This window comes from Procambarus clarkii, chromosome 43 (assembly GCF_040958095.1).
Source record: "Procambarus clarkii isolate CNS0578487 chromosome 43, FALCON_Pclarkii_2.0, whole genome shotgun sequence".
Classification (NCBI taxonomy): domain Eukaryota; kingdom Metazoa; phylum Arthropoda; class Malacostraca; order Decapoda; family Cambaridae; genus Procambarus; species Procambarus clarkii.
In genome coordinates this window covers 7,607,397-7,631,148 of record NC_091192.1, presented here as the reverse complement: position 1 = coordinate 7,631,148, position 23,752 = coordinate 7,607,397, and the positions used below count along the sequence as shown (strand labels likewise).

At 43.9% G+C, this 23,752-nt stretch overlaps 1 protein-coding gene across 3 annotated transcripts in view; it reads left to right on the top strand.

The window, feature by feature from the left end:
• LOC123755741 (uncharacterized) overlaps positions 1 to 23,752 on the top strand; it is a 146,460-nt gene that overhangs the window by 80,070 nt on the left and 42,638 nt on the right. For all 3 annotated transcript variants that reach the window (XR_011221961.1, XM_045738491.2, XM_069300017.1), the window contains exon 2: positions 4,123 to 5,066. Coding sequence is in view for 2 of the 3 variants with exons in the window: in XM_045738491.2 (XP_045594447.2) it covers positions 4,899 to 5,066 (168 nt within the window). In the remaining variant the exon portion in view is untranslated. The remainder of the gene's footprint in view (positions 1 to 4,122; positions 5,067 to 23,752) is intronic.

The following is a 23,752-nucleotide window of genomic DNA, read 5'->3' as shown; positions in this document are numbered from 1 at the left end:
TTAATTATACAATATATCGGCAAGTGCGTAGGCGTCTGCACTCCATGCCCGACAAGCTACTGAGCGCTACTATAAAAACATATGTATCTTCACTTGAGCTATAAATATGTCTATTGTAATGTATTTAAAATGAAGCTCTTATTTCTATCTTGCTTAAGACTTATAAAACATTTGTGTTTATTAACGAATTTACGTGAAATAAACATTGATCTGAGAGAGAGTTGCTCTGTCGTTCAGTCTGTACGGGGTGGGAGCTCCGTAATTTTTAAAATACAATAATCTTCATTAGAAATTTAAATATGTCTATAGTAAAGTGTTTAAAGTGAAGCTTATATGTCTGTCTTTCTTGAGACATATAAAACATATATGTTTACTAACGAATTCACGTGAAATAAACATTGTTCTGAGAGAGAGTTGCTCGGTCGATCGATCTGTCCGGGGTCGGAGCTCGGCTATTATAAAAGTACACGTATCTTCGGTTTAAATTTAAATATGCCCATGGTAAGGTATTTAGAATGAAGCTTATATTTCTATCTTTCTTGTGACATATAAAACTTTTACGTTTATTAAGGAATCTGCGTGAAATAGGCATGGTTCTGAGATGAATGCTGCGGTTTTCGAGCTCGACGCGCGGCAATGGACGCCATATACACATCCAGTGGGTGTTATTGGACCCCATACCTATTTTATGGGTGGTTGGAGCCCCATACCCATTCTATGGGTGGTTGGAGCCCCATACCCATCCTGTGGGTTGTAGTGGACGCCATACTCATCCTGTGGGTGGTATTGGACCCCATACCCTTCCTGTGGGTGGATGTGATCCCCATACTCATCCTCTGGGTGGATGTGACCCTCATACCCATCCTGTGGGTGGTATTGCACCCCTTACTCACCTAACAGGTAGTAGTGGACAATATACCGATCCTGTAGTTGGTATAGTAGACACAATACCATCCTGTTTAGAGTAGTTTACCCCATAGACATTCCAATGAACCATCGTTTTCTGTTAGCGTTCCTACAAAACATCCTTTAAAGATTTGTAAAGCACCAACTATGGTATATAATATTAATTGGTGAAGGACTGTTATTCTATGTAATAATTTTTAGTGCTTATTATAATTTACTAAGAACAACTAATATTTCTCAAAACAAAACTACGAACCTTCAATAGGAAGTAGCTGATCTATAATATTCTAAGAGCATGGACAATAGTAGGTAAATTTCACAACCCATGTGGGACCTGAAAAGTACAATTTTCCTTATAATTGAACCAATCACGACTATTCTGCTATCTAGGTTGACGGACGGGTACTGTGAGACGCAAGTTGGTACGTGAGGAAGAGTTTGGGCCTTGGAAAAAAAAGTAACTGGGAATATATCACATATATACTAATTCATATTCAACATATTGACTTTAAGCATTAAGTCATATATGTGCTGTCTTGTGTGAGAACGGGTTGCTTGTATGGGGCAGCAGTAGTCGACCTACCTTGTATGGGGCAGCAGTAGTCGACCTACCTTGTATGGGGGAGTAGTAGTCGACCTACCTTGTATGGGGGAGTAGTAGAGCTGACCTACCTTGTATGGGGCAGCAGTAGTCGACCTACCTTGTATGGGGCAGCAGTAGTCGACCTACCTTGTATGGGGGAGTAGTAGAGCTGACCTACCTTGTATGGGGGAGTAGTAGAGCTGACCTACCTTGTATGGGGCAGCAGTAGTCGACCTACCTTGTATGGGGGAGTAGTAGTCGACCTACCTTGTATGGGGCAGCAGTAGTCGACCTACCTTGTACGGGGCAGCAGTAGTCGACCTACCTTGTATGGGGGAGTAGTAGTCGACCTACCTTGTATGGGGCAGCAGTAGTCGACCTACCTTGTATGGGGCAGCAGTAGTCGACCTACCTTGTATGGGGCAGTAGTAGTCGACCTACCTTGTATGGGGCAGCAGTAGTCGACCTACCTTGTATGGGGCAGCAGTAGTCGACCTACCTTGTATGGGGGAGTAGTAGCTGACCTACCTTGTATGGGGCAGTAGTAGTCGACCTACCTTGTATGGGGCAGTAGTAGTCGACCTACCTTGTATGGGGCAGCAGTAGTCGACCTACCTTGTATGGGGCAGCAGTAGTCGACCTACCTTGTATGGGGCAGCAGTAGTCGACCTACCTTGTATGGGGCAGCAGTAGTCGACCTACCTTGTATGGGGCAGTAGTAGTCGACCTACCTTGTATGGGGCAGCAGTAGTCGACCTACCTTGTATGGGGGAGTAGTAGCTGACCTACCTTGTATGGGGGAGTAGTAGAGCTGACCTACCTTGTATGGGGCAGCAGTAGTCGACCTACCTTGTATGGGGGAGTAGTAGCTGACCTACCTTGTATGGGGGAGTAGTAGAGCTGACCTACCTTGTACGGGGCAGCAGTAGTCGACCTACCTTGTATGGGGGAGTAGTAGTCGACCTACCTTGTATGGGGCAGCAGTAGTCGACCTACCTTGTATGGGGCAGCAGTAGTCGACCTACCTTGTATGGGGCAGTAGTAGTCGACCTACCTTGTATGGGGCAGCAGTAGTCGACCTACCTTGTATGGGGCAGCAGTAGTCGACCTACCTTGTATGGGGGAGTAGTAGCTGACCTACCTTGTATGGGGCAGTAGTAGTCGACCTACCTTGTATGGGGCAGTAGTAGTCGACCTACCTTGTATGGGGCAGCAGTAGTCGACCTACCTTGTATGGGGCAGCAGTAGTCGACCTACCTTGTATGGGGCAGCAGTAGTCGACCTACCTTGTATGGGGCAGCAGTAGTCGACCTACCTTGTATGGGGCAGCAGTAGTCGACCTACCTTGTATGGGGCAGCAGTAGTCGACCTACCTTGTATGGGGGAGTAGTAGTCGACCTACCTTGTATGGGGCAGCAGTAGTCGACCTACCTTGTATGGGGGAGTAGTAGTCGACCTACCTTGTATGGGGCAGTAGTAGCCGACCTACCTTGTATGGGGCAGCAGTAGTCGACCTACCTTGTATGGGGCAGTAGTAGCCGACCTACCTTGTATGGGGCAGCAGTAGTCGACCTACCTTGTATGGGGGAGTAGTAGCTGACCTACCTTGTATGGGGCAGTAGTAGCCGACCTACCTTGTATGGGGCAGCAGTAGTCGACCTACCTTGTATGGGGCAGCAGTAGTCGACCTACCTTGTATGGGGGAGTAGTAGTCGACCTACCTTGTATGGGGGAGTAGTAGAGCTGACCTACCTTGTATGGGGCAGCAGTAGTCGACCTACCTTGTATGGGGCAGCAGTAGTCGACCTACCTTGTATGGGGGAGTAGTAGAGCTGACCTACCTTGTATGGGGGAGTAGTAGAGCTGACCTACCTTGTATGGGGCAGCAGTAGTCGACCTACCTTGTATGGGGGAGTAGTAGTCGACCTACCTTGTATGGGGCAGCAGTAGTCGACCTACCTTGTACGGGGCAGCAGTAGTCGACCTACCTTGTATGGGGGAGTAGTAGTCGACCTACCTTGTATGGGGCAGCAGTAGTCGACCTACCTTGTATGGGGCAGCAGTAGTCGACCTACCTTGTATGGGGCAGTAGTAGTCGACCTACCTTGTATGGGGCAGCAGTAGTCGACCTACCTTGTATGGGGCAGCAGTAGTCGACCTACCTTGTATGGGGGAGTAGTAGCTGACCTACCTTGTATGGGGCAGTAGTAGTCGACCTACCTTGTATGGGGCAGTAGTAGTCGACCTACCTTGTATGGGGCAGCAGTAGTCGACCTACCTTGTATGGGGCAGCAGTAGTCGACCTACCTTGTATGGGGCAGCAGTAGTCGACCTACCTTGTATGGGGCAGCAGTAGTCGACCTACCTTGTATGGGGCAGTAGTAGTCGACCTACCTTGTATGGGGCAGCAGTAGTCGACCTACCTTGTATGGGGGAGTAGTAGCTGACCTACCTTGTATGGGGGAGTAGTAGAGCTGACCTACCTTGTATGGGGCAGCAGTAGTCGACCTACTTTGTATGTACGAGTGAGTCTGTTTTAGTATATTTATGCTTACTCTTTCTTCGTGTGCCTCTTCCTTCGCCGTCTCTTACCTTTCTGACCATCTAATTACAAGTGTGGATCATATTTGCAGGTGCGCAAGACTCATCCACACTGATGATGCAGGAGGGTAGGAGGTGGAGCAGCCACTGGTGTGTGTGACGCCTGCAGCATCCCGAGTTTGGTGCCCGCTTCTCAGTCCTCCTCTCCCGTTGTACCAGTCACAGGAAGCTATCTGTGGTCCCTGCCAGCCACAGGAAGCCATCCGTGGTCCCTACTACCCACAAAAGGATCATCTGTGGTCAAGTCATTCACACCAATCCATCTGTGGTCCCCATCCGCCACAAGGGGCCATCTGGGGTCCTTACCCGTGACAAGGAGCCATCTGTGGCCCCAATGAGTAACCACAAAAGGTGCTCTTGTGCTGACTGGCTCACTCACCACCCGCACACTCACCACTCCCTCAAGCTATCCCACCACCTGCACATCTGCAGGCTGGTGGACACGTCACTTCTCCCTCCACACACTAAATAAAAACGAAGGTATTAAAAGAAGAAGACGCAGAACAGGATTAAGCGGTAACTTGCTCATCACAGACTTGTTTCTCGGTGCGAGTGATACAGAGACGAGCATGAGAGGTGTCCGTCATTCAGGGGATAAGACTAGCAAGGCGTGAGAGTGTCTAGGGCCCGGACTGTAGTGAATAATGCGTCAAAGAGACGCTCAATATATAGATATAAACAGTCATCGGCGAATCTTCAAGGAGTTGTGGGAGTGTACTTCAGCGCAGTAGGTGAAGGTGTGAGGCCATAGTGGACTTGAGTGTGACAAGAGCGACAGCGAGGAAGTGAAGTGCAAGAGTTATTAGTGATGAGGTGGTCAGGGATGTCCGGGATGGGCGTGCGAGGGCCTTTAATAACGCCCTCACTGGCGCGGGCGGCGGCCTGTTTCCTGGTGGTGGCCGCGGCGACCTGCGCACAACCTGCCCACCCCAGCCACGCCTCCAGTCACCTCCACCACACCACCACCACACTCACGGTAAGATTACCGGGTCTCCTTGTTGTTGTTGTTGGTGTGTGGGGACCCCACCAGGGGGCCACTTGTCACCCCACCAGGGGGCCACCTGTCACCCCACCAGGGGGCCACCTGTCACCCCACCAGGGGGCCACCTGTCACCACCACTGCTTGTGTTGACGTCACATCAACCACCACTGCTTGTGTTGACGTCACATTAACCACCACTGCTTGTGTTGACGTCACATCAACCACCACTGCTTGTGTTGACGTCACATCAACCACCACTGCTTGTGTTGACGTCACATCAACCACCACTGCTTGTGTTGACGTCACATCAACCACCACTGCTTGTGTTGACGTCACATTAACCACTACTGCTTGTGTTGACGTCACATTAACCACCACTGCTTGTGTTGACGTCACATTAACCACCACTGCTTGTGTTGACGTCACATTAACCACCACTGCTTGTGTTGACGTCACATCAACCACCACTGCTCTCCCAACCACTTTCCAGTGACCTTAACCCTTGCAGTGTACACAGCTACACTACACTTCCTGCAGCCACACAAGTATCTATACTCTCTACAGGCCAGCTTTACTCACATTTTAACTTGAGCAGTCGCGATTGTCATCCAAATAAGAGTGCAGAGCAGCAAATATTAATACTCCGTTGAGTGGGAGGTTGTGTGTATATGTTTGTGTGTGTGGGGGGGGGGGGGGGATGGAGAGGGGGTATGTTTGGCACATCGCTTAATTAACACCAAATTAAATCAAATGAATTAAGTACACACTGTTGTCTCATGGTGATCCCCGGGAACACATACAATAGACACTCGACGTCCAGACACCAATCCCCAATCCTGGAGTATGCGGCCCCAGCATGGAGCCCGTACCTTGTCAAGCACAAGGCAAAGCTTGAAAAGTTCAGAGGTATGCCAGTAGACTAGTCCCAGAACTAAGAGGCATGAGGTACGAGGAAAGGCTGCGTGAGTTGTACCTCACTATACTGTAAGACAGAAGAGTAAGGGGAGACATGATCACTATCTACAAAATTCTCAGAGAAATTGACAGGGTAGATAAGGATAAACTTTTTAACACAGGTGGTACGCGAACAAGGGGACACAGATAGAGCCCCAAATTAACCAAAGGGACGTTAGAAAGAACTTTTTCAGTGTCAGAGTAGTTAACAAGTGGAATGCATTAGGCAGTGATGTGGTGGAGGCTGACTCCATACACAGTTTTAAATGTAGATATGATAGAGCCCAGTAGGCTCAGGAATCTGTACACCAGTTGATTGACAGTTGAGAGGCGGGACCAAAGAGCCAAAGCTCAACACCCACAAGCACAACTAGGTGAGTACAATTAAGTGAGTATACACACACACACACACACACACACAGTGGTCAACTGCACAGTAGTGCAGTTTGCGGGATCCAAGAGTCAATGCTCGATCCTGCAAGCACATATAGGTGAGTACACAGTAGTGGGATGTACAGTGTAGCTCACACTTTTATTTTTTTTAAAGTAGGGCTGATGGCTTAAGGAATTTTTCGAGGGGAAATTAAAAGAAAATTCAGAGTTTAGTTTAAGACTGAAATTTTTCAGAAACCATTTTTGGAGAATATGTTCATAAAAGTTTTGTTAAGGAAAATAGACCCTTATCAGTAACTTTTTGTTTGTGTCCATTTTTAAGACCGATTTTTTTTAAGACCGAGTACAGTTTAAGACCACAACTTGTCAGAGACCAGATTAAGACCAAATTTTTTCAAAGTTCAGTTTAAGACCAAAATTTGTTGGAGTTTTAATCCTCACTGAGATCTTAAAATATTTTTTTTTTATTAACACATGAGGTACATCTGCATTAGTGCAGTTACCCTAGACTATATGAAGTGAAGTACAGTGTGTCAAAAAAGCTAACAATGTGTTGCTAAAAAATCCCCATCACACAGGATGGTTAGTCATACAGAGGCATGTGATGGGCAGTCTGCACTGGCAGACACCGGATGCATTTTGAGGATATCATCAACACAAAAGTGAATAAGGTAGCAGTGGTAATAAAGGTCTTAAAATAGTTCTTAAAGATATAATTAAACTCTACGGAATTGAGCAGATATTTATAAGTGCATCAGAAGTTAGTTCTTGGACCTGATTCTCTACATTTGTAAATGTAGTTTCGCTGTTAACCGATCAATTTCCCTGAAATTTTAAACAGAGTTATTTTCAACATAGTAATACAAGAAAATCGAGTTACCAAGTTCTAGCTCTCGTCCTCCGCCTTAGTTTACTCCTGTAGATTCCATAATAACATTCCAGGCCCCTTGAAATTTAAACTCGCTGTATTTCTGACATAGTAAAATAGATAAAAGCAATTACCATGCTCCAGCTCTTGTCCTCCACCATACTTTACTCCTACAACTCCATTATTAACCAATTAAGTTCCCTAAGTTAAAAAAAAAGAAATTAAGTTCTCACAACTCTGCTATTATCTGATCAATTTCCTTAAGATTTAAAATGGAGTTATTTCAGATATAGTAAATAAGATCAAGTCAGTTACCAAACTCTAGCTCCTGTCCCCTGCCTTACTTCATTCGTATAACTTTACTACTATCAGCCCAAATCCCATGATATTTAAAACAGTCATATTTCAGAGTAAGTAAAGAAAATCAAGTTAACGAGTTCTAGCTCTTGTCCTCTGCCTTACTTCATTCGTACAACTTATTTACTATCTGTCCAATCCCCCTAATTCACAGCATATTCTCTGTACAACTTCATTCTCTTTCATGTTCTCTCCAAGTTCAATCCATCACATAGTCTTACATGTTCTCTGTGTTCAACACATTTTTTTACATATCCTCTGTTCTTTGCATGCTACATATCATATTTTTGCATAACTCATATGTAAGTACACATAACAATGTCTCCGTTCTTCCTTTACCTGCCCTAACGTGTTATCCGCTCATCTTGTTATCCTTTCTTACAATATTCCTCCATCCATCCTCTTCCTGTTCTTATCCGTTTATCGCATTCTCTTACAGGATTCTCTGTTCATCTTGTTACTAATTCTTTAAACCAATTGTTTCTGCCATTCAATAAGTAGTTCATTGTTATGTATTATCAACAGCACAATCACTAATTCTCAACAAGTTACTACAAAGTATTTATTTAGACAGTCACCCAGTTTTATTTTCAAAAACTATGCCAATGTAATTCTCTTCATCAACTTATTATTTCTTACCAGCACAGTTCTTAAACAAATCTGCACTTTATACAGTAATAAATGTACTAAGATAATCTTTTCTTAATGTTCCTTAACTAAACTTATTCATCAATCAACTAAAAATAGTCATCTTCATTATTTTTTCATCATTTCGTAACTAAAATTATTCGTCAGTCAACTAAAAATAGTCACTTTCAACATCTATTCATCATTTTTAATTATAATAACACCTCTCTCAACGGAAAATAGTCAAGTGTAACTTCTTTTCAACAGTTTAACTTCCATTATTCGCTGCAGAGTAAGAAAAAATAGTGAAATGTAATTTATTTTCATCATTTAACTAAAAATAACCCTTCTCTCGACTGAAAATAGCCAAAGGAAACTTTCAACACTGTTCATAACTAACATTATGTGTTGTTAAGTATGAAAAATATAAAAAAGATACTATTCAAGATATGAATAACACATTCAAAGACAACAAATAATACTATTCATGCTAACAAAAGTTATTCTCAGTCATCAAAAGTAATCTCTAACTCACCTTCATTCATCACAAAAATGTATTTGCGTGTTGACTAAGTTTATACAATTTTGTGCAAGTTTGGAAAAGTGGCTAAGTTAATGAACAGAGTATTTGATTAAGTTGTATAAGTTTGTATAAATTTATGCCAGTTTGTAAAAGTAATTGCATGTGTAACTGAGATTTTGACACATATATATATATTTATATTTTGAGTAAGTATTTATGCAATTTATGTAAAAGTGTTTTATGGGTATTTTATGCAGATCTGTATATATTTAAGAATGAGATATTTAAGTTCAAATTTGTAACTTTAAGTGTAAAAGAGGGTTGTCTGTGTAAATAAATGAAGATTTAATGTTTCAGAGAGAATAAGATGATTCTTAAGTAAAGTTACATTATGTAGGAGAGGGAAGGTAATTTAAGTTCAGTTAAGTTAGCAGGTTAAGTAAGTTATGTCAGGTTAGGATGGGTAAGTTAGGTCAGGTAAAGAAAGTTACAGTAAGTTATGTTATGATAAATTACTGTAGGATAGGCTACTACAGGTAAATCAGGATAGAAAAGTTACATTACATATGCTTGATAAGTTACCTCAGATAGGGTGGAAATAGATAAGTCGTGTTAGGATAGGTAAGTTACGTTTGGATAGGCTAGTACAGGGAAATAAGTTAGGTTAGGTTATGTAAGATAGTAAGGTTAGGTTAGGTTACATCAGGTAGGGGAGGAATAGGTAAGTTGGACTAAGTAAGTTACATTAGGATAGGTTAACTCAGGCAAGTCAGATTAGGTTAGGTAAGTATGGGTAAGTAGGGTTGGGTTTGTAAGTTTTGGTAAGTTATATTAGGGTAGGGTAATACAGGTAATTCATAGTAGATAGGGTTATGCAGTGGTGTTCAGAGAACGGTTTTTAGATAAAGTGGCTAAGAATATATATATTTTAACAGAATAATTACTAAACAAAAATGAAAGTTAGTCACAAAAAGGTGAATTAGTTACTTAAAGAGCTGTGTTTTGTGATATTTTAAATGGTATTAATGAGGTTTGACTGCAAATGTCTTAGGGAAAGCTATTATGACATGTCAGTTATTTTAATTTATTTTTACTTGAAGCCTAAGTTTATTAGTACATAAAGTTACACATGTTTAGTTTGATGTAATACTTAAAGTTGCTCGAGACTACATAATGACATGTCTTAGTGTACATATGGCTTGAAAAGTTGCCCTTGACTACTTATTTATTGAATGAAAAACAACGTCTGTTAATTACATCTGAGAGTTTATTTGATGCTTGAAGATGTCACGCATCCTAGAGAGTAATTATTTTACATAAAGTTGCATTAAAGAGTGCAAATGACAATGAAATGATCTTGGAACGTATTATTGCGGTCTTGGAGAGATTCTTAAAAGGGCGAAGATGCTAGAGAGTTTCTTTTGATGCTCGAAGATGTCTTTGAAAGTTTCATTGATGAACGAAGGTGAGTTAGAGATTGCTTTTGTTGACTGAGAATAGCTTTTGATAGCATGAATAGTATTTTTTGTTGTCTTTGAGTATCTTTGAGTGTGTTATTTATATCTTGAAGAGTATCTTTTGTATATTTGTTGTACTTAACGTCGCATAATGTTAGTTATGAACAGTGTTCAAACTTTCATTTGGCTATTTTCAGTTGAAAGAAGGGTTATTTTTAGTTTAGAAATGGAAAGAAATCACACTTGAAAATTTTTTCTTACTCTACAACGATTAATTCTAATTAAGAAACCGTTGTAAAGAAGTTACACTTGACTATTTTTTAGCTGAGAGAGGTGCTATTATATTTAAAAATTGATAAAAAAGATGATGAAAATGACAATTTTCAGTTTTTTTTTTTTTTGGGGGGGGGGGAGTAAAGAGGATGGAGAGGCATAGGTGAAGGGAAGCTTAGAAGTGGGAAATACAGTGAGAGTTATGAAAGCAGGTGGACTGTCCGCCTTGCTGACACGATTCAGTTGATTGACGAATAATTTTAGTTAAGAAACGACAAGAAAAGATGATGAACGTGACTATTTCCAGTTGACTGACGAATAATTCTAGTTAAAAAACGATGAAAAGGTAATGAAGATGACTATTTGGTTGATTGACGAATAAGTTTAGTTAAGAAACATTAAGAAAAGATTGTCTTAGTACATTTGTCACTGTATAAAGTGCAGATTTGTATAAGAACTGTGCTGGTAAGAAATAATACGTAGATAAAGAGAATTACATTGACATATATATTTTAAATAAAACTGGGTGACTGACTCAATAAATGCTTTGTAATAACTTGTTGAGAATTAGTAATTTACTGTTAATAATACCTAACAATGAACAACTTATTGAATGGCAGAGACAATTGGTTTAAAGATTTAGAAACAAGATGAACAGAGAACCCTGAAAGGGAATGCGATGAACGGGTAAGAACAGGTAGAGGATACATGGAGGAACATTGTAAGAAAGGGTAAGGAGATGAGTGGAGAACACGTTAGGGCAGGTAAAGGAAGGCTGGAGACGTTGTTGTGTGTATTTACATATGAGTTACCCAAAAATATGATAAGTCTCATATCATATTTTTTCATAGCAAAGAACACAGAGATCATGTAAGAAAATGTGCTGAACACAGAGAACATGTAAGACTATGCAATGAATTGAACTTGTTGAGAACATGAAAGAAAATGTGCAAAAAGTTGTTCAGAGAATAAGCTGTGAACATGGAAAGAACACAAAAATACGGTATGATTATTGAATAATAGCTACGTTTAAAATTCTTGAGGGGAGGTTTGGATGAGATGGGGGAAGTGAGATGCGGGGTAGTAGGGGGGTGAAGGGCTAGGGGGTGAGGGCAAGATATGGGGGAAGGCAGGAGGAAGAGATAAGGATATTTACACAGGTGTAGTTAAGCATATGTTTACTTTGATAAGGCAAGGCAAGGAAGATATGAGATGAGAGCTACTTACTTATTCTGGAATAACTAATTAACTAAGTTTAATGAACATTGAACTAAGGCGGAGGAATTAAGTTGGAGCTCAGTAATTGTTTTGATCTATTTTACTACGTACGAAATATAGGGTCTTTAATCTCGAGGAAATTAACTGGATACTAACGAAGTTACATGAGTAAAGTAAGGTGAGGAACATGAGGTGGAGCTCGGTAACTAAATTACTGTATTTAACTACATCTGAAATACAGTGGGTTTAAATTTTAGCTGGAACTGGACAGATGGTAAAGAAGTTGTATGAATGAAATTAGGCGGAGGACAAGAGCTACAACTCGGTAACTTGATTTTTTTTCCTTCCTCTGTCTGAAATATTACTATTTTAAATTTTATGAGACTTGGACTGATAGTAGCAAAGTTATACGATTGAAGTAAGGCAGGGGACAAAAGCTGGAGTTTGGTAACTGCCTTGATCATATTTACTACATCTGAAATAATTACATTTTAAATCTTAAGGAAATTGATCGGATAATAGCGGAGTTGTGAGAGGGAACTCTCACAACGCGGAGTTGTGGGGGAACAGGAGCTGGAACTCGGTAACTAAATTGTTGTATTTTATTATGTCAGAAATACAGCAGATTTAAATTTCAGGAAACTTGATCGGTTAATAACGGCACTGTAGGAGTAAAGTATGGCAGAGGACAAGAGCTGGAGCTCGGTAATTGCTTTGATCTATTTTACCATGTCAGAAATACAGTGGTTTAAATTTCAGGGGGCCTGGAATGTTAGTATCGAATCTTCGGGAGTAAACTAAGGCAGAGAACGAGAGCTAGACCTTGGTAACTCAATTTTCTTTTATTGCTACGTTCGAAATAACTATGTTTTAAATTTCAGGAAAAATGATTGATTAACAGCGAAACTACATATATAAATGTAGAGTCAGGTCCAAGAACTAACTTCTCATGAACTTTTAAAAATCTCTGCTATAGTCCATAGAGTTTAATTATGTCCTCTTTTTAAGACCGCAGTGAGCATTAAAACCCTGACAAATTTTGGTCTTAAACTGGTCTCTGAAAATTTTATCTGAAAAATTTCGGTCTTTAAATGATCTCTCACAAATTTCTGTCTTAAACTAAACTAAAAAAAATTTTGTGAATTTCCGTCATAAAAATCCTTAAGACCGCAGCCAACACTTTAAAAACCAAACAAAAAGTGTGGGATACAGCTGAGTGGAAAATGCTTCGTATTCGTAGTTCTGAGGTCTGCGTTCGATTTCCGGTGGAGGCGGAGACAATTGGACAAAAAGTTTCTTTCACACTGATGCCCCTGTTACCTAGCAGTAAATAGGTACCTGGGAGTTAGACAGCTGCTACGGGATGCTTCCTGGGGGTGTGTAACAAAAAGGAGACCTGGTCGAGGACAGGGACGCTAAGCCCCGAAATCATCTCAAGATAACCTCAAGATACGCAGTACATTACACTGCAACACACACACTACAACACACACACACACTGCAACACACACACTGCAACACACACACACACTGCAACACACACACTGCAACACACACACTGCAACACACACACTGCAACACACACACTGCAACACACACACACACTGCAACACACACACTGCAACACACAGACACACTGCAACACACACACTGCAACACACAGACACACTGCAACACACACACTGCAACACACACACTGCAACACACACACTGCAACACACACACTGCAACACACACACTGCAACACACAGACACACTGCAACACACACACTGCAACACACAGACACACTGCAACACACACACTGCAACACACAGACACACTGCAACACAGAGACACACTGCAACACACACACTGCAACACACAGACACACTGCAACACACACACTGCAACACACAGACACACTGCAACACACACACACTGCAACACACACACACACACACTGCAACACACACACACACTGCAACACACACACACACTGCAACACACACACTGCAACACACACACACTGCAACACGCACACACTGCAACACGCACACACTGCAACACACACACTGCAACACACACACACACTGCAACACACACACACACACTGCAACACACACACACTGCAACACACACACACACTGCAACACACACACACACACTGCAACACACACACACACACTGCAACACACACACACACTGCAACACACACACACTGCAACACGCACACACACTGCAACACACACACACTGCAACACACACACTCACACTGCAACACACACACACACACTGCAACACACACACACACACTGCAACACACACACACACTGCAACACACACACACACACTGCAACACACACTGCAACACACACACACACTGCAACACACACACACACACTGCAACACACACACACACTGCAACACACACACACACACTGCAACACACACACACACACTGCAACACACACACACACACTGCAACACACACACACACTGCAACACACACACACTGCAACACGCACACACTGCAACACACACACACTGCAACACACACACACACACTGCAACACACACACACACTGCAACACGCACACACACTGCAACACACACACACACTGCAACACACACACACTGCAACACACACACACACTGCAACACGCACACACTGCAACACACACACACACTGCAACACACACACACTGCAACACACACACACACTGCAACACACACTGCAACACACACACACTGCAACACACACACACATTGCAACACACACACACACTGCATCACACACACACTGCAACACACACACACTGCAACACACACACACACTGCAACACACACACACACACTGCAACACGCACACACACTGCAACACACACACACACTGCAACACACACACACACTGCAACACACACACACACTGCAACACGCACACACTGCAACACGCACACACACTGCAACACACACACACTGCAACACGCACACACTGCAACACACACAGAAAGTGTGAGAGGGCCAGAGACCAAAAGACACAAAAATGGAATCAATACAGGAAGAGGCCAAACCCCCAAACACACCAGCGATACAAAGATGCGAGAAACAACTACACGGCAGTGAGGAGAGAGGCAGAAAGAAATTTTGAAAAAGGGATTGCAGACAAATGTAAAGCAGAACCAGGTCTATTCTATAAATTCATAAACAACAAATTGCAGGTAAAGGATGATATACAGAGGTTGAAAATGGGAAATAGATTCACGGAAAATGAAAAGGAAATGTGTGAAACATTAAACAAAAAGTTCCAAAGTGTGTTTGTACAAAATGAAATCTTCAGGGAACCAGATACAATAAGAATTCCAGAGAACAACATAGAGGTGTCTAGAGACGAAGTGGAAAAAATGCTCAAGGAGCTAAATAAGAACAAGGCAGTTTGTCCAGATGGAGTTTTACCATGGGTTCTGAGAAAATGTGCACCTGAGCTCAGCATTCCACTTCACCTGATCTTTCAGGCATCCCTGTGTACAGGAATCGTAGCAGACGTGTGGAAACAGGCTAACATAGTTCCAATCTACAAAAGTGGCAGCAGGGAAGACCCCCTCAATTATAGACCTGTATCATTGACAAGTGTAATAGTCAAAATATTGGAAAAAATAATTAAAACTAAATGGGTAGAACACCTGGAGAGAAATGATATAATATCAGACAGACAGTATGGTTTTCAATCTGGAAGATCCTGTTTATCGAATTTACTCAGTTTCTATGATCGAGCCACAGAGATATTACAGGAAAGAGATGGTTGGGTTGACTGCATCTATCTGGACCTAAAAAAGGCTTTCGACAGAGTTCCACATAAGAGGTTGTTCTGGAAACTGGAAAATATTGGAGGGGTGACAGGTAAGCTTCTATCATGGATGAAAAATTTTCTGACTGATAGAAAAATGAGGACAGTGATCAGAGGCAATGTATCGGACTGGAGAAATGTCACAAGTGGAGTACCACAGGGTTCAGTTCTTGCACCAGTGATGTTTATTGTCTACATAAATGATCTACCAGTTGGTATACAGAATTATATGAACATGTTTGCTGATGATGCTAAGATAATAGGAAGGATAAGAAACTTAGATGATTGTCATGCCCTTCAAGATGACATGGACAAAATAAGTATATGGAGCAAATGGAATTTAATGTTAATAAATGCCATGTTATGGAATGTGGAATAGGAGAACATAGACCCCACACAACCTATATATTATGTGAGAAATCTTTAAAGAATTCTGATAAAGAAAGAGATCTAGGGGTGGTTCTAGATAGAAAACTATCACCTGAGGACCACATAAAGAATATTGTGCGAGGAGCCTATGCCACGCTTTCTAACTTCAGAATTGCTTTTAAATACATGGATGGCGATATACTAAAGAAATTGTTCACGACTTTTGTTAGGCCAAAGCTAGAATATGCAGCGGTTGTGTGGTGCCCATATCTTAAGAAGCACATCAACAAACTGGAAAAGGTGCAAAGACATGCTACTAAGTGGCTCCCAGAACTGAAGGGCAAGAGCTACGAAGAGAGGTTAGAGGCATTAAATATGCCAAAACTGAAAGACAGAAGAAAATGAGGTGATATGATTACTACATACAAAATAGTAACAGGAATTGATAAAATCGATAGGGAAGATTTCCTGAGACCTGGAACTTTAAGAACAAGAGGTCATAGATATAAACTAGCTAAACACAGATGCCGAAGAAATATAAGAAAATTCACTTTCGCAAACAGAGTGGTAGACGGTTGGAACAAGTTAGGGGAGAAGGTGGTGGAGGCCAAGACCGTCAGTAGTTTCAAAGCGTTATATGACAAAGAGTGCTGGGAAGACAGGACACCACGAGCGTAGCTCTCATCCTGTAACTACACTTAGGTAATTACACTGCAACACACGCACTGCAACACACACACACTGCAACACACACACACTGCAACACACACACACTCTGCAACACACACACATTCTGCAACACACACACACTGCAACACACACACTGCACCACACACACTGCAACACACACACACTGCACCACACACACTGCAACACACCCACTGCAACACACACTGCAACACACACACACTCCAGCAACTGCGGAATGAATTCAGTGAAGGACTGAGGGCAATGGGGGAGACAGTAGCCAACCTGCAAGATGATCTAAGGGCAGCAAAGGAGTAGATAAGATGCCTAAAGGAGACTCTTCCACAATACCAGGCACAAACCGTACCCCAGGGAGATGAGAATGCTACTATGGAGGGGACCACCCAACCCAGATCTCATTTGCTGAAATGCTTAAAAAGAGCCCTGAAGCTAGGTCTGCAGTTAAGGAAGTTACCATGGAAGTGGCCTCCTCTCAGGAAACAGCTAGATGTACTAGCCGGCTGATAGAGAGAAAAAGAGCAGTAGTAGTAGCAGGCATTAAAGAGCAAACAGGGACCAGACCAAAGGAGCGGAGAGACAAGGACAAAAACATGGTTAAAGAGATCCTAAAAGAGGTAAGGATGGAGGGAGCTGAACAAAATGTTGAAAAAGTTTTCAGGCTTGGAAAGTACAACAAGGACAGAGACCGAATGATAAAGGTGGTATTCATGAGCGAAATTGCGAAAGAGGAACTGTTAGAAAGGAAGAGCTGTCTAGCAAATGTAGAGAAGTTCAAAAGAGTATTCCTGCAGAGGGATATGACAAGGGAAGAGAGAAAGCAGGCAGCAGACGCGAGGAAGGAGCGCAGGGAGAGCGAAAGGAATCGGGGAGCCACAACCCCGATCCCTACAATCTCAGAGAGGAATGGGGAACCCTCCTCAAACAGTGCAACAGCCACAGGGATTGGGCACCAGCCCCGCATTCTACCCAACAGACACCCAACCTGCCCCATCCCCCTGTCAGCCCCCCACTAAGTACCCACCTAGGGCACCCTCCCCCCACTCACCCCCCTCCTCCCACTCACCCCTCTCCCCAGGACCTCCCTTCTCCCACATCCCCCAAGCCCTCCCCTCTTCCACATGCCTTCCTGTCTCTCCCACCCCCAAGCCCTCCTTTCTCCCCCGCCCCCCACTCTCCCCCACCCCACCTAAGTCTTCCCCTCTCCCCCACTCCCCTAAACCCTCCCCTCTTCCTCACCCACCTCAGCCCTCCTTTTTCCCCCACGCCCCCCAAGCCCTCCACCCTTTTCTCCCCCCCCCCCCAAGCCCCCCCATCTCCCCTATCCCCCACAGCCTCTCCTCCCCCAATGCTTCCCCAACCCTCCCTCTCTCACCCCCCAACCCTCACTCTCCCTCCCTACCCTCCCCCTCTTACCCTCCCCCTCTCCCCCACCACCCCCCTATCCCCCACCCCCCCAAGCCCTCCCTCCTCCACCAGTCTCCCCGTGCCAGGTCCCCCAGCTCCCACTCACCCCAGATCCCAAAGGTCCCCCCCAGAGAAGAAGCAGAAGAGAGTCAGTTTCAGGGTGATGTACTCGAACATAGATGGGATCACAAGCAAGACAAGTGAACTAAGGGAAAGAGGACAGGAAGTTAACCCAGATGTGATCGGACTCACTGAAACAAAACTCTATGGAATCATAACGAATGCCGTGTTTCCCCAGGAGTACACAGTAATAAGGAAAGAGAGGGAAGGTAGGGGAGGAGGCGGAGTGGCCCTACTCATGAGAAAGGAATGGAGTTTTAAGGAGATGGCCATACCGGGCTGTGAGGAGTTAAGAGACTACATAGCAGGCACCATAACAATGGGAGGACCAAGAATAGTAGTAGCAGTAATATACAACCCTCCACCAAATGACAGAAGACCCAGTCAAGAGTATGAAAACAACAACATGGCAGTTAACACTATAATTGAGAGGGCAGCCTCTGCTGCCTGTAGAAATAGATCCCACCTGCTCATCATGGATCCCACCTGCTTCAATCACGGAAGGATTGACTGGGAGAACAAGGAACCGCATGGAGGCGAGGATACGTGGAGAGCCAAACTATTGGAGGTGGTGACAAGAAACTTTTTAACCCAGCATGTTGGAGAACCCACAAGGATGAGAGGCAATGACGAACCAGCGATACTCGACCTAGTCTTCACTCTGAACGACTCCGACATAACAAAAATCAGTTTTGAGGACCCAGTAAGAATGAGCGACCACAGTGTACTGGTGTTTGAGTACTTGATTGAAGAAGGGTTATTGAACTCGAGGAGGGATACCGAAACCAAAAGGTTAGCATACCGAAAGGGAAACTATGAGGGGATAAGAAAATTCCTAACAGATATAGCATGGGAAACAGAGCTCAGGGAAAAGACGGCCCAAGATATGATGGATTACATCACACAGAAGTGCAAGGACGCAGCAAACAAGTTTGTCCCAGTCCAAAAAGAAAACAGAGAAATGAAAATGAGAAACCCATGGTTTAATCAGAGATGTGGGCTAGCTAAGCAGCAAAGTAAAAGGACATGGAGAAACTATAGGAATAACAGGACACTGGAGAGCAGAGAAAGATACCAGAATGCCAGGAATGAATATGTCAGGATGAGAAGAGAGGCAGAAAGACAATACGAAAATGACATCTCAAGCAAGGCAAAGACTCAGCCTAAATTGTTGCATAGCCACATCAGGAGAAAAACAACAGTAAAGGAACAGGTTATGAAATTAAGGATAGGGGCAGAAGGATTCACTACAAATGACAAGGAAGTGTGTGAGGAATTGAATAAGAAATTCCAGGAGGTCTTCACCTTAGAGCAAGGAGAAATTCCAGAGGTAAGTGTGGGAATAGCTAACCAGGAACCACTGGAAGAGTTTGAGATTACCAGCGGGGAAGTAAGGAAGTGTTTACTAGAGTTGGATGTGACAAAGGCTATAGGCCCAGATGGAATCTCCCCTTGGGTTCTAAAGGAAGGAGCAGGAGAACTGTGCCTACCACTCTCCATAGTGTATAACAAATCACTGGCAACAGGGGAACTGCGAGATATTTGGAAAGCAGCTAACGTAGTCCCGATATACAAGAAAGGGGAAAGACAGGAGGCACTGAACTACAGGCCTGTGTCCCTAACCTGCATACCATGCAAGCTGATGGAGAAGATTGTGCGAAAAAAACTAGTGGAACATCTGGAGCGAAGGAACTTTGTAGCACAGCATCAACATGGTTTCAGGGATGGCAGGTCCTGCCTCACAGGGTTACTTGAATTCTACGACCAGGCAACAAAAATAAGGCAAGAAAGAGAAGGGTGGGCAGACTGCATATTTTTGGATTATCAGAAAGCCTTTGATACAGTGCCACACAAGAGGCTAGTGCGAAAATTGGAGACGCAGGCTGGAGTGAAAGGGAAGGTACTCCGGTGGATAGAGGAGTACCTAAGCAACAGGAGACAACGAGTCTGTGTGAGGGGTGAGGTCTCAGATTGGCGAGACGTTACAAGTGGAGTCCCGCAGGGGTCAGTCCTTGGACCTATACTGTTTCTGGTATATGTAAATGATCTCCCAGAGGGTACAGATTCGTTCCTCTCAATGTTTGCCGACGATGCAAAAATTATGAGGAGGATTGAAACAGAGGATAATAGTAGGATTCTACAAGATGACCTAGATAGACTGAGTGAATGGTCCAACAAATGGCTGTTGAAGTTCAACCCGAGTAAATGCAAAGTAATGAAACTAGGCAGTGGAAACAGGAGGTCAGACACAGGATACAGAATAGGAGATGAAGTACTTAATGAAACAGACAGAGAGAAAGATCTAGGAGTTGATATCACACCAAACCTGTCTCCTGAAGCCCACATAAAGAGAATAACGTCTGCGGCATATGCGAGGCTGGCTAACATCAGAAAGGCGTTCAGGAACCTGTGTAAGGAATCATTCAGAATCTTGTACACAACATATGTAAGACCAATCCTGGAGTATGCGGCCCCAGCATGGAGCCCGTACCTTGTCAAGCACAAGACGAAGCTGGAAAAAGTCCAAAGGTATGCTACTAGACTAGTCCCAGAACTAAGCGGCATGAGTTATGAGGAAAGGCTGCGGGAAATGCACCTTACGACACTGGAAGACAGAAGAGTAAGGGGGGACATGATCACAACCTACAAAATCCTCAGGGGAATCGACCGGGTAAACAAGGATGAACTACTCAACACTGGAGGGACGCGAACAAGGGGACACAGGTGGAAGCTGAGTACCCAAATGAGCCACAGGGACATTAGAAAGAACTTTTTCAGTGTCAGAGTAGTTAGTAAATGGAATGCACTAGGAAGTGATGTGGTGGAGGCTGTCTCCATGCACAGTTTCAAGTGTAGATATGATAGAGCCCAGTAGGCTCAGGAATCTGTACACCTGTTGATTGACGGTTGAGAGGCGGGACCAAAGAGCCAGAGCTCAACCCCCGCAAACACAACTAGGTGACAATTAGGTGAGTACACACACTGCAACACACTGCAACACACACACTGCAACACACACACTGCAACACACACACTGCAACACACACTGCAACACACAAACTGCAACACACACACTGCAACACACACACTGCACCACACACACTCTGCAACACACACACACTGCAACACACACACTGCAACACACACACTGCAACACACACACTGCAACACACACTGCAACACACACACTGCAACACACACACACACTGCAACACACACACACACTGCAACACACACTGCAACACACACACTGCAACACACACACTGCAACACACACACTGCAACACACACACTGCAACACACACTGCAACACACACTGCAACACACACACTGCAACACACACACTGCAACACACACACTGCAACACACACACTGCAACACACACACTGCAACACACACTGTAACACACACACATTGCAACACACATTGTAACACACACACTGCAACACACACACTGCAACACACACACTGCAACACACACACACTGCAACACACACACACTGCAACACACACACTGCAACACACACACTGCAACACACACTGCAACACACACACTGCAACACACACTGTAACACACACACTGCAACACACATTGTAACACACACACTGCAAAACACACACACTGCAACACACACACACTGCAACACACACACTGCAACACACACACTGCAACACACACTGCAACACACACACTGCAACACACACTGTAACACACACACTGCAACACACACACTGCAACACACACACTGCAACACACACTGCAACACACACACTGCAACACACACACTGCAACACACACTGCAACACACACACTGCAAAACACACACACTGCAACACACACACTGCAACACACACACACACAGCACCACACACACTGCCCCTCCCCCTCCCCCCCTCACCCACTCCCCCTACCCTCCCCCTCCCCCCTACCCCCCCAAGCCCTTCCTCCTCCACCAGTCTCCCCATACCAGATCCTCCCAGCTCCCGCTCACCCCAGACCCCACAGGTCCTCCCCAGAGGAGAAGCAGAAGAGAGTTAGTTTCAGGGCAATGTACTCGAACATAGATGGGATCACAAGCAAGGCAAGTGAACTAAGGGAAAGAGCACAAGAAGTGAACCCAGATGTAATTGGACTCACTGAAACAAAACTCTCTGGAATCATAACGAATGCCGTGTTTCCCCAGGAGTACACAATAATAAGGAAAGAGAGGGAAGGTAGGGGAGGAGGAGGAGTGGCCCTACTCATGAGAAAGGAATGGAGTTTTAAGGAGATGGCTATCCCGGGCTGTGAGGGTTTCAGAGACTACATAGCAGGCACCATGACAATGGGAGGACCAAGGATAGTAGTAGCAGTAATATATAATCCTCCACCAAATGACAAAAGACCCAGTCAAGAGTACGAAAGCAACAACATGGCAGTTAACACTATAATTGAGAGGGCAGCCTCTTCTGCCTGTAGAAATAGATCCCACCTGCTCATCATGGGGGACTTCAATCACGGCAGGATTGATTGGGAGAACAAGGAACCGCATGGAGGCGAGGATACGTGGAGAGCCAAACTACTGGAGGTGGCGACTAGAAACTTCTTAACCCAGCATGTCAGTGAACCCACAAGGATGAGAGGAAACGACGAACCAGCGAGACTCGACCTGGTTTTCACCCTGAACGACTCTGACATAAGAGAAATCAGTTTTGAGGACCCAGTAGGAATGAGCGACCACAGTGTATTGGTGTTTGAGTACCTGATTGAAGAAGGGTTATTGAACTCGAGAAGGGATACCGAAACCAAAAGGTTAGCATACCGAAAGGGAAACTATGAGGAGATAAGAAAATGCCTAGCAGATATAGCATGGGAAACAGAGCTCAGGAAAAAGACGGCCCAAGATATGATGGAATACATCACGCAAAAATGCAAGGATGCAGCAAACAAGTTTGTCCCAGTCCAAAAGGAAAACAGTGAAATGAAGATGAGAAACCCATGGTTTAATCAGAGGTGTAGGCTAGCTAAGCAGCAAAGTAAAAGGGCATGGAGAAACTATAGGAATAACAGGACACTGGAGAGCAGAGAAAGATACCAGAATGCCAGGAATGAATATGTTAGGATGAGAAGAGAGGCAGAAAGACAATACGAAAATGACATCGCAAGCAAGGCAAAGACTCAGCCTAAATTGCTGCATAGCCACATCAGGAGAAAAACAACAGTAAAGGAACAGGTTATGAAATTAAGGTTAGGGGCAGAAGGATTCACTACAAACGACAAGGAAGTGTGTGAGGAACTGAATAAGAAATTCCAGGAGGTCTTCACCTTGGAGCAAGGAGAAATCCCAGAGATAAGAGAGGGAATAGCTAACCAGGAACCACTGGAAGAGTTTGAGATTACCAGCGGAGAAGTAAGGAAGTGTTTACTAGAATTGGATGTGACAAAGGCTATAGGTCCAGATGGAATCTCCCCTTGGATACTAAAGGAAGGAGCAGAAAAACTGTGCCTCCCGCTCTCCATGGTGTATAACAAATCACTGGCAACAGGGGAACTGCCAGAAATTTGGAAAGCAGCTAACGTAGTCCCGATATACAAGAAAGGGGAT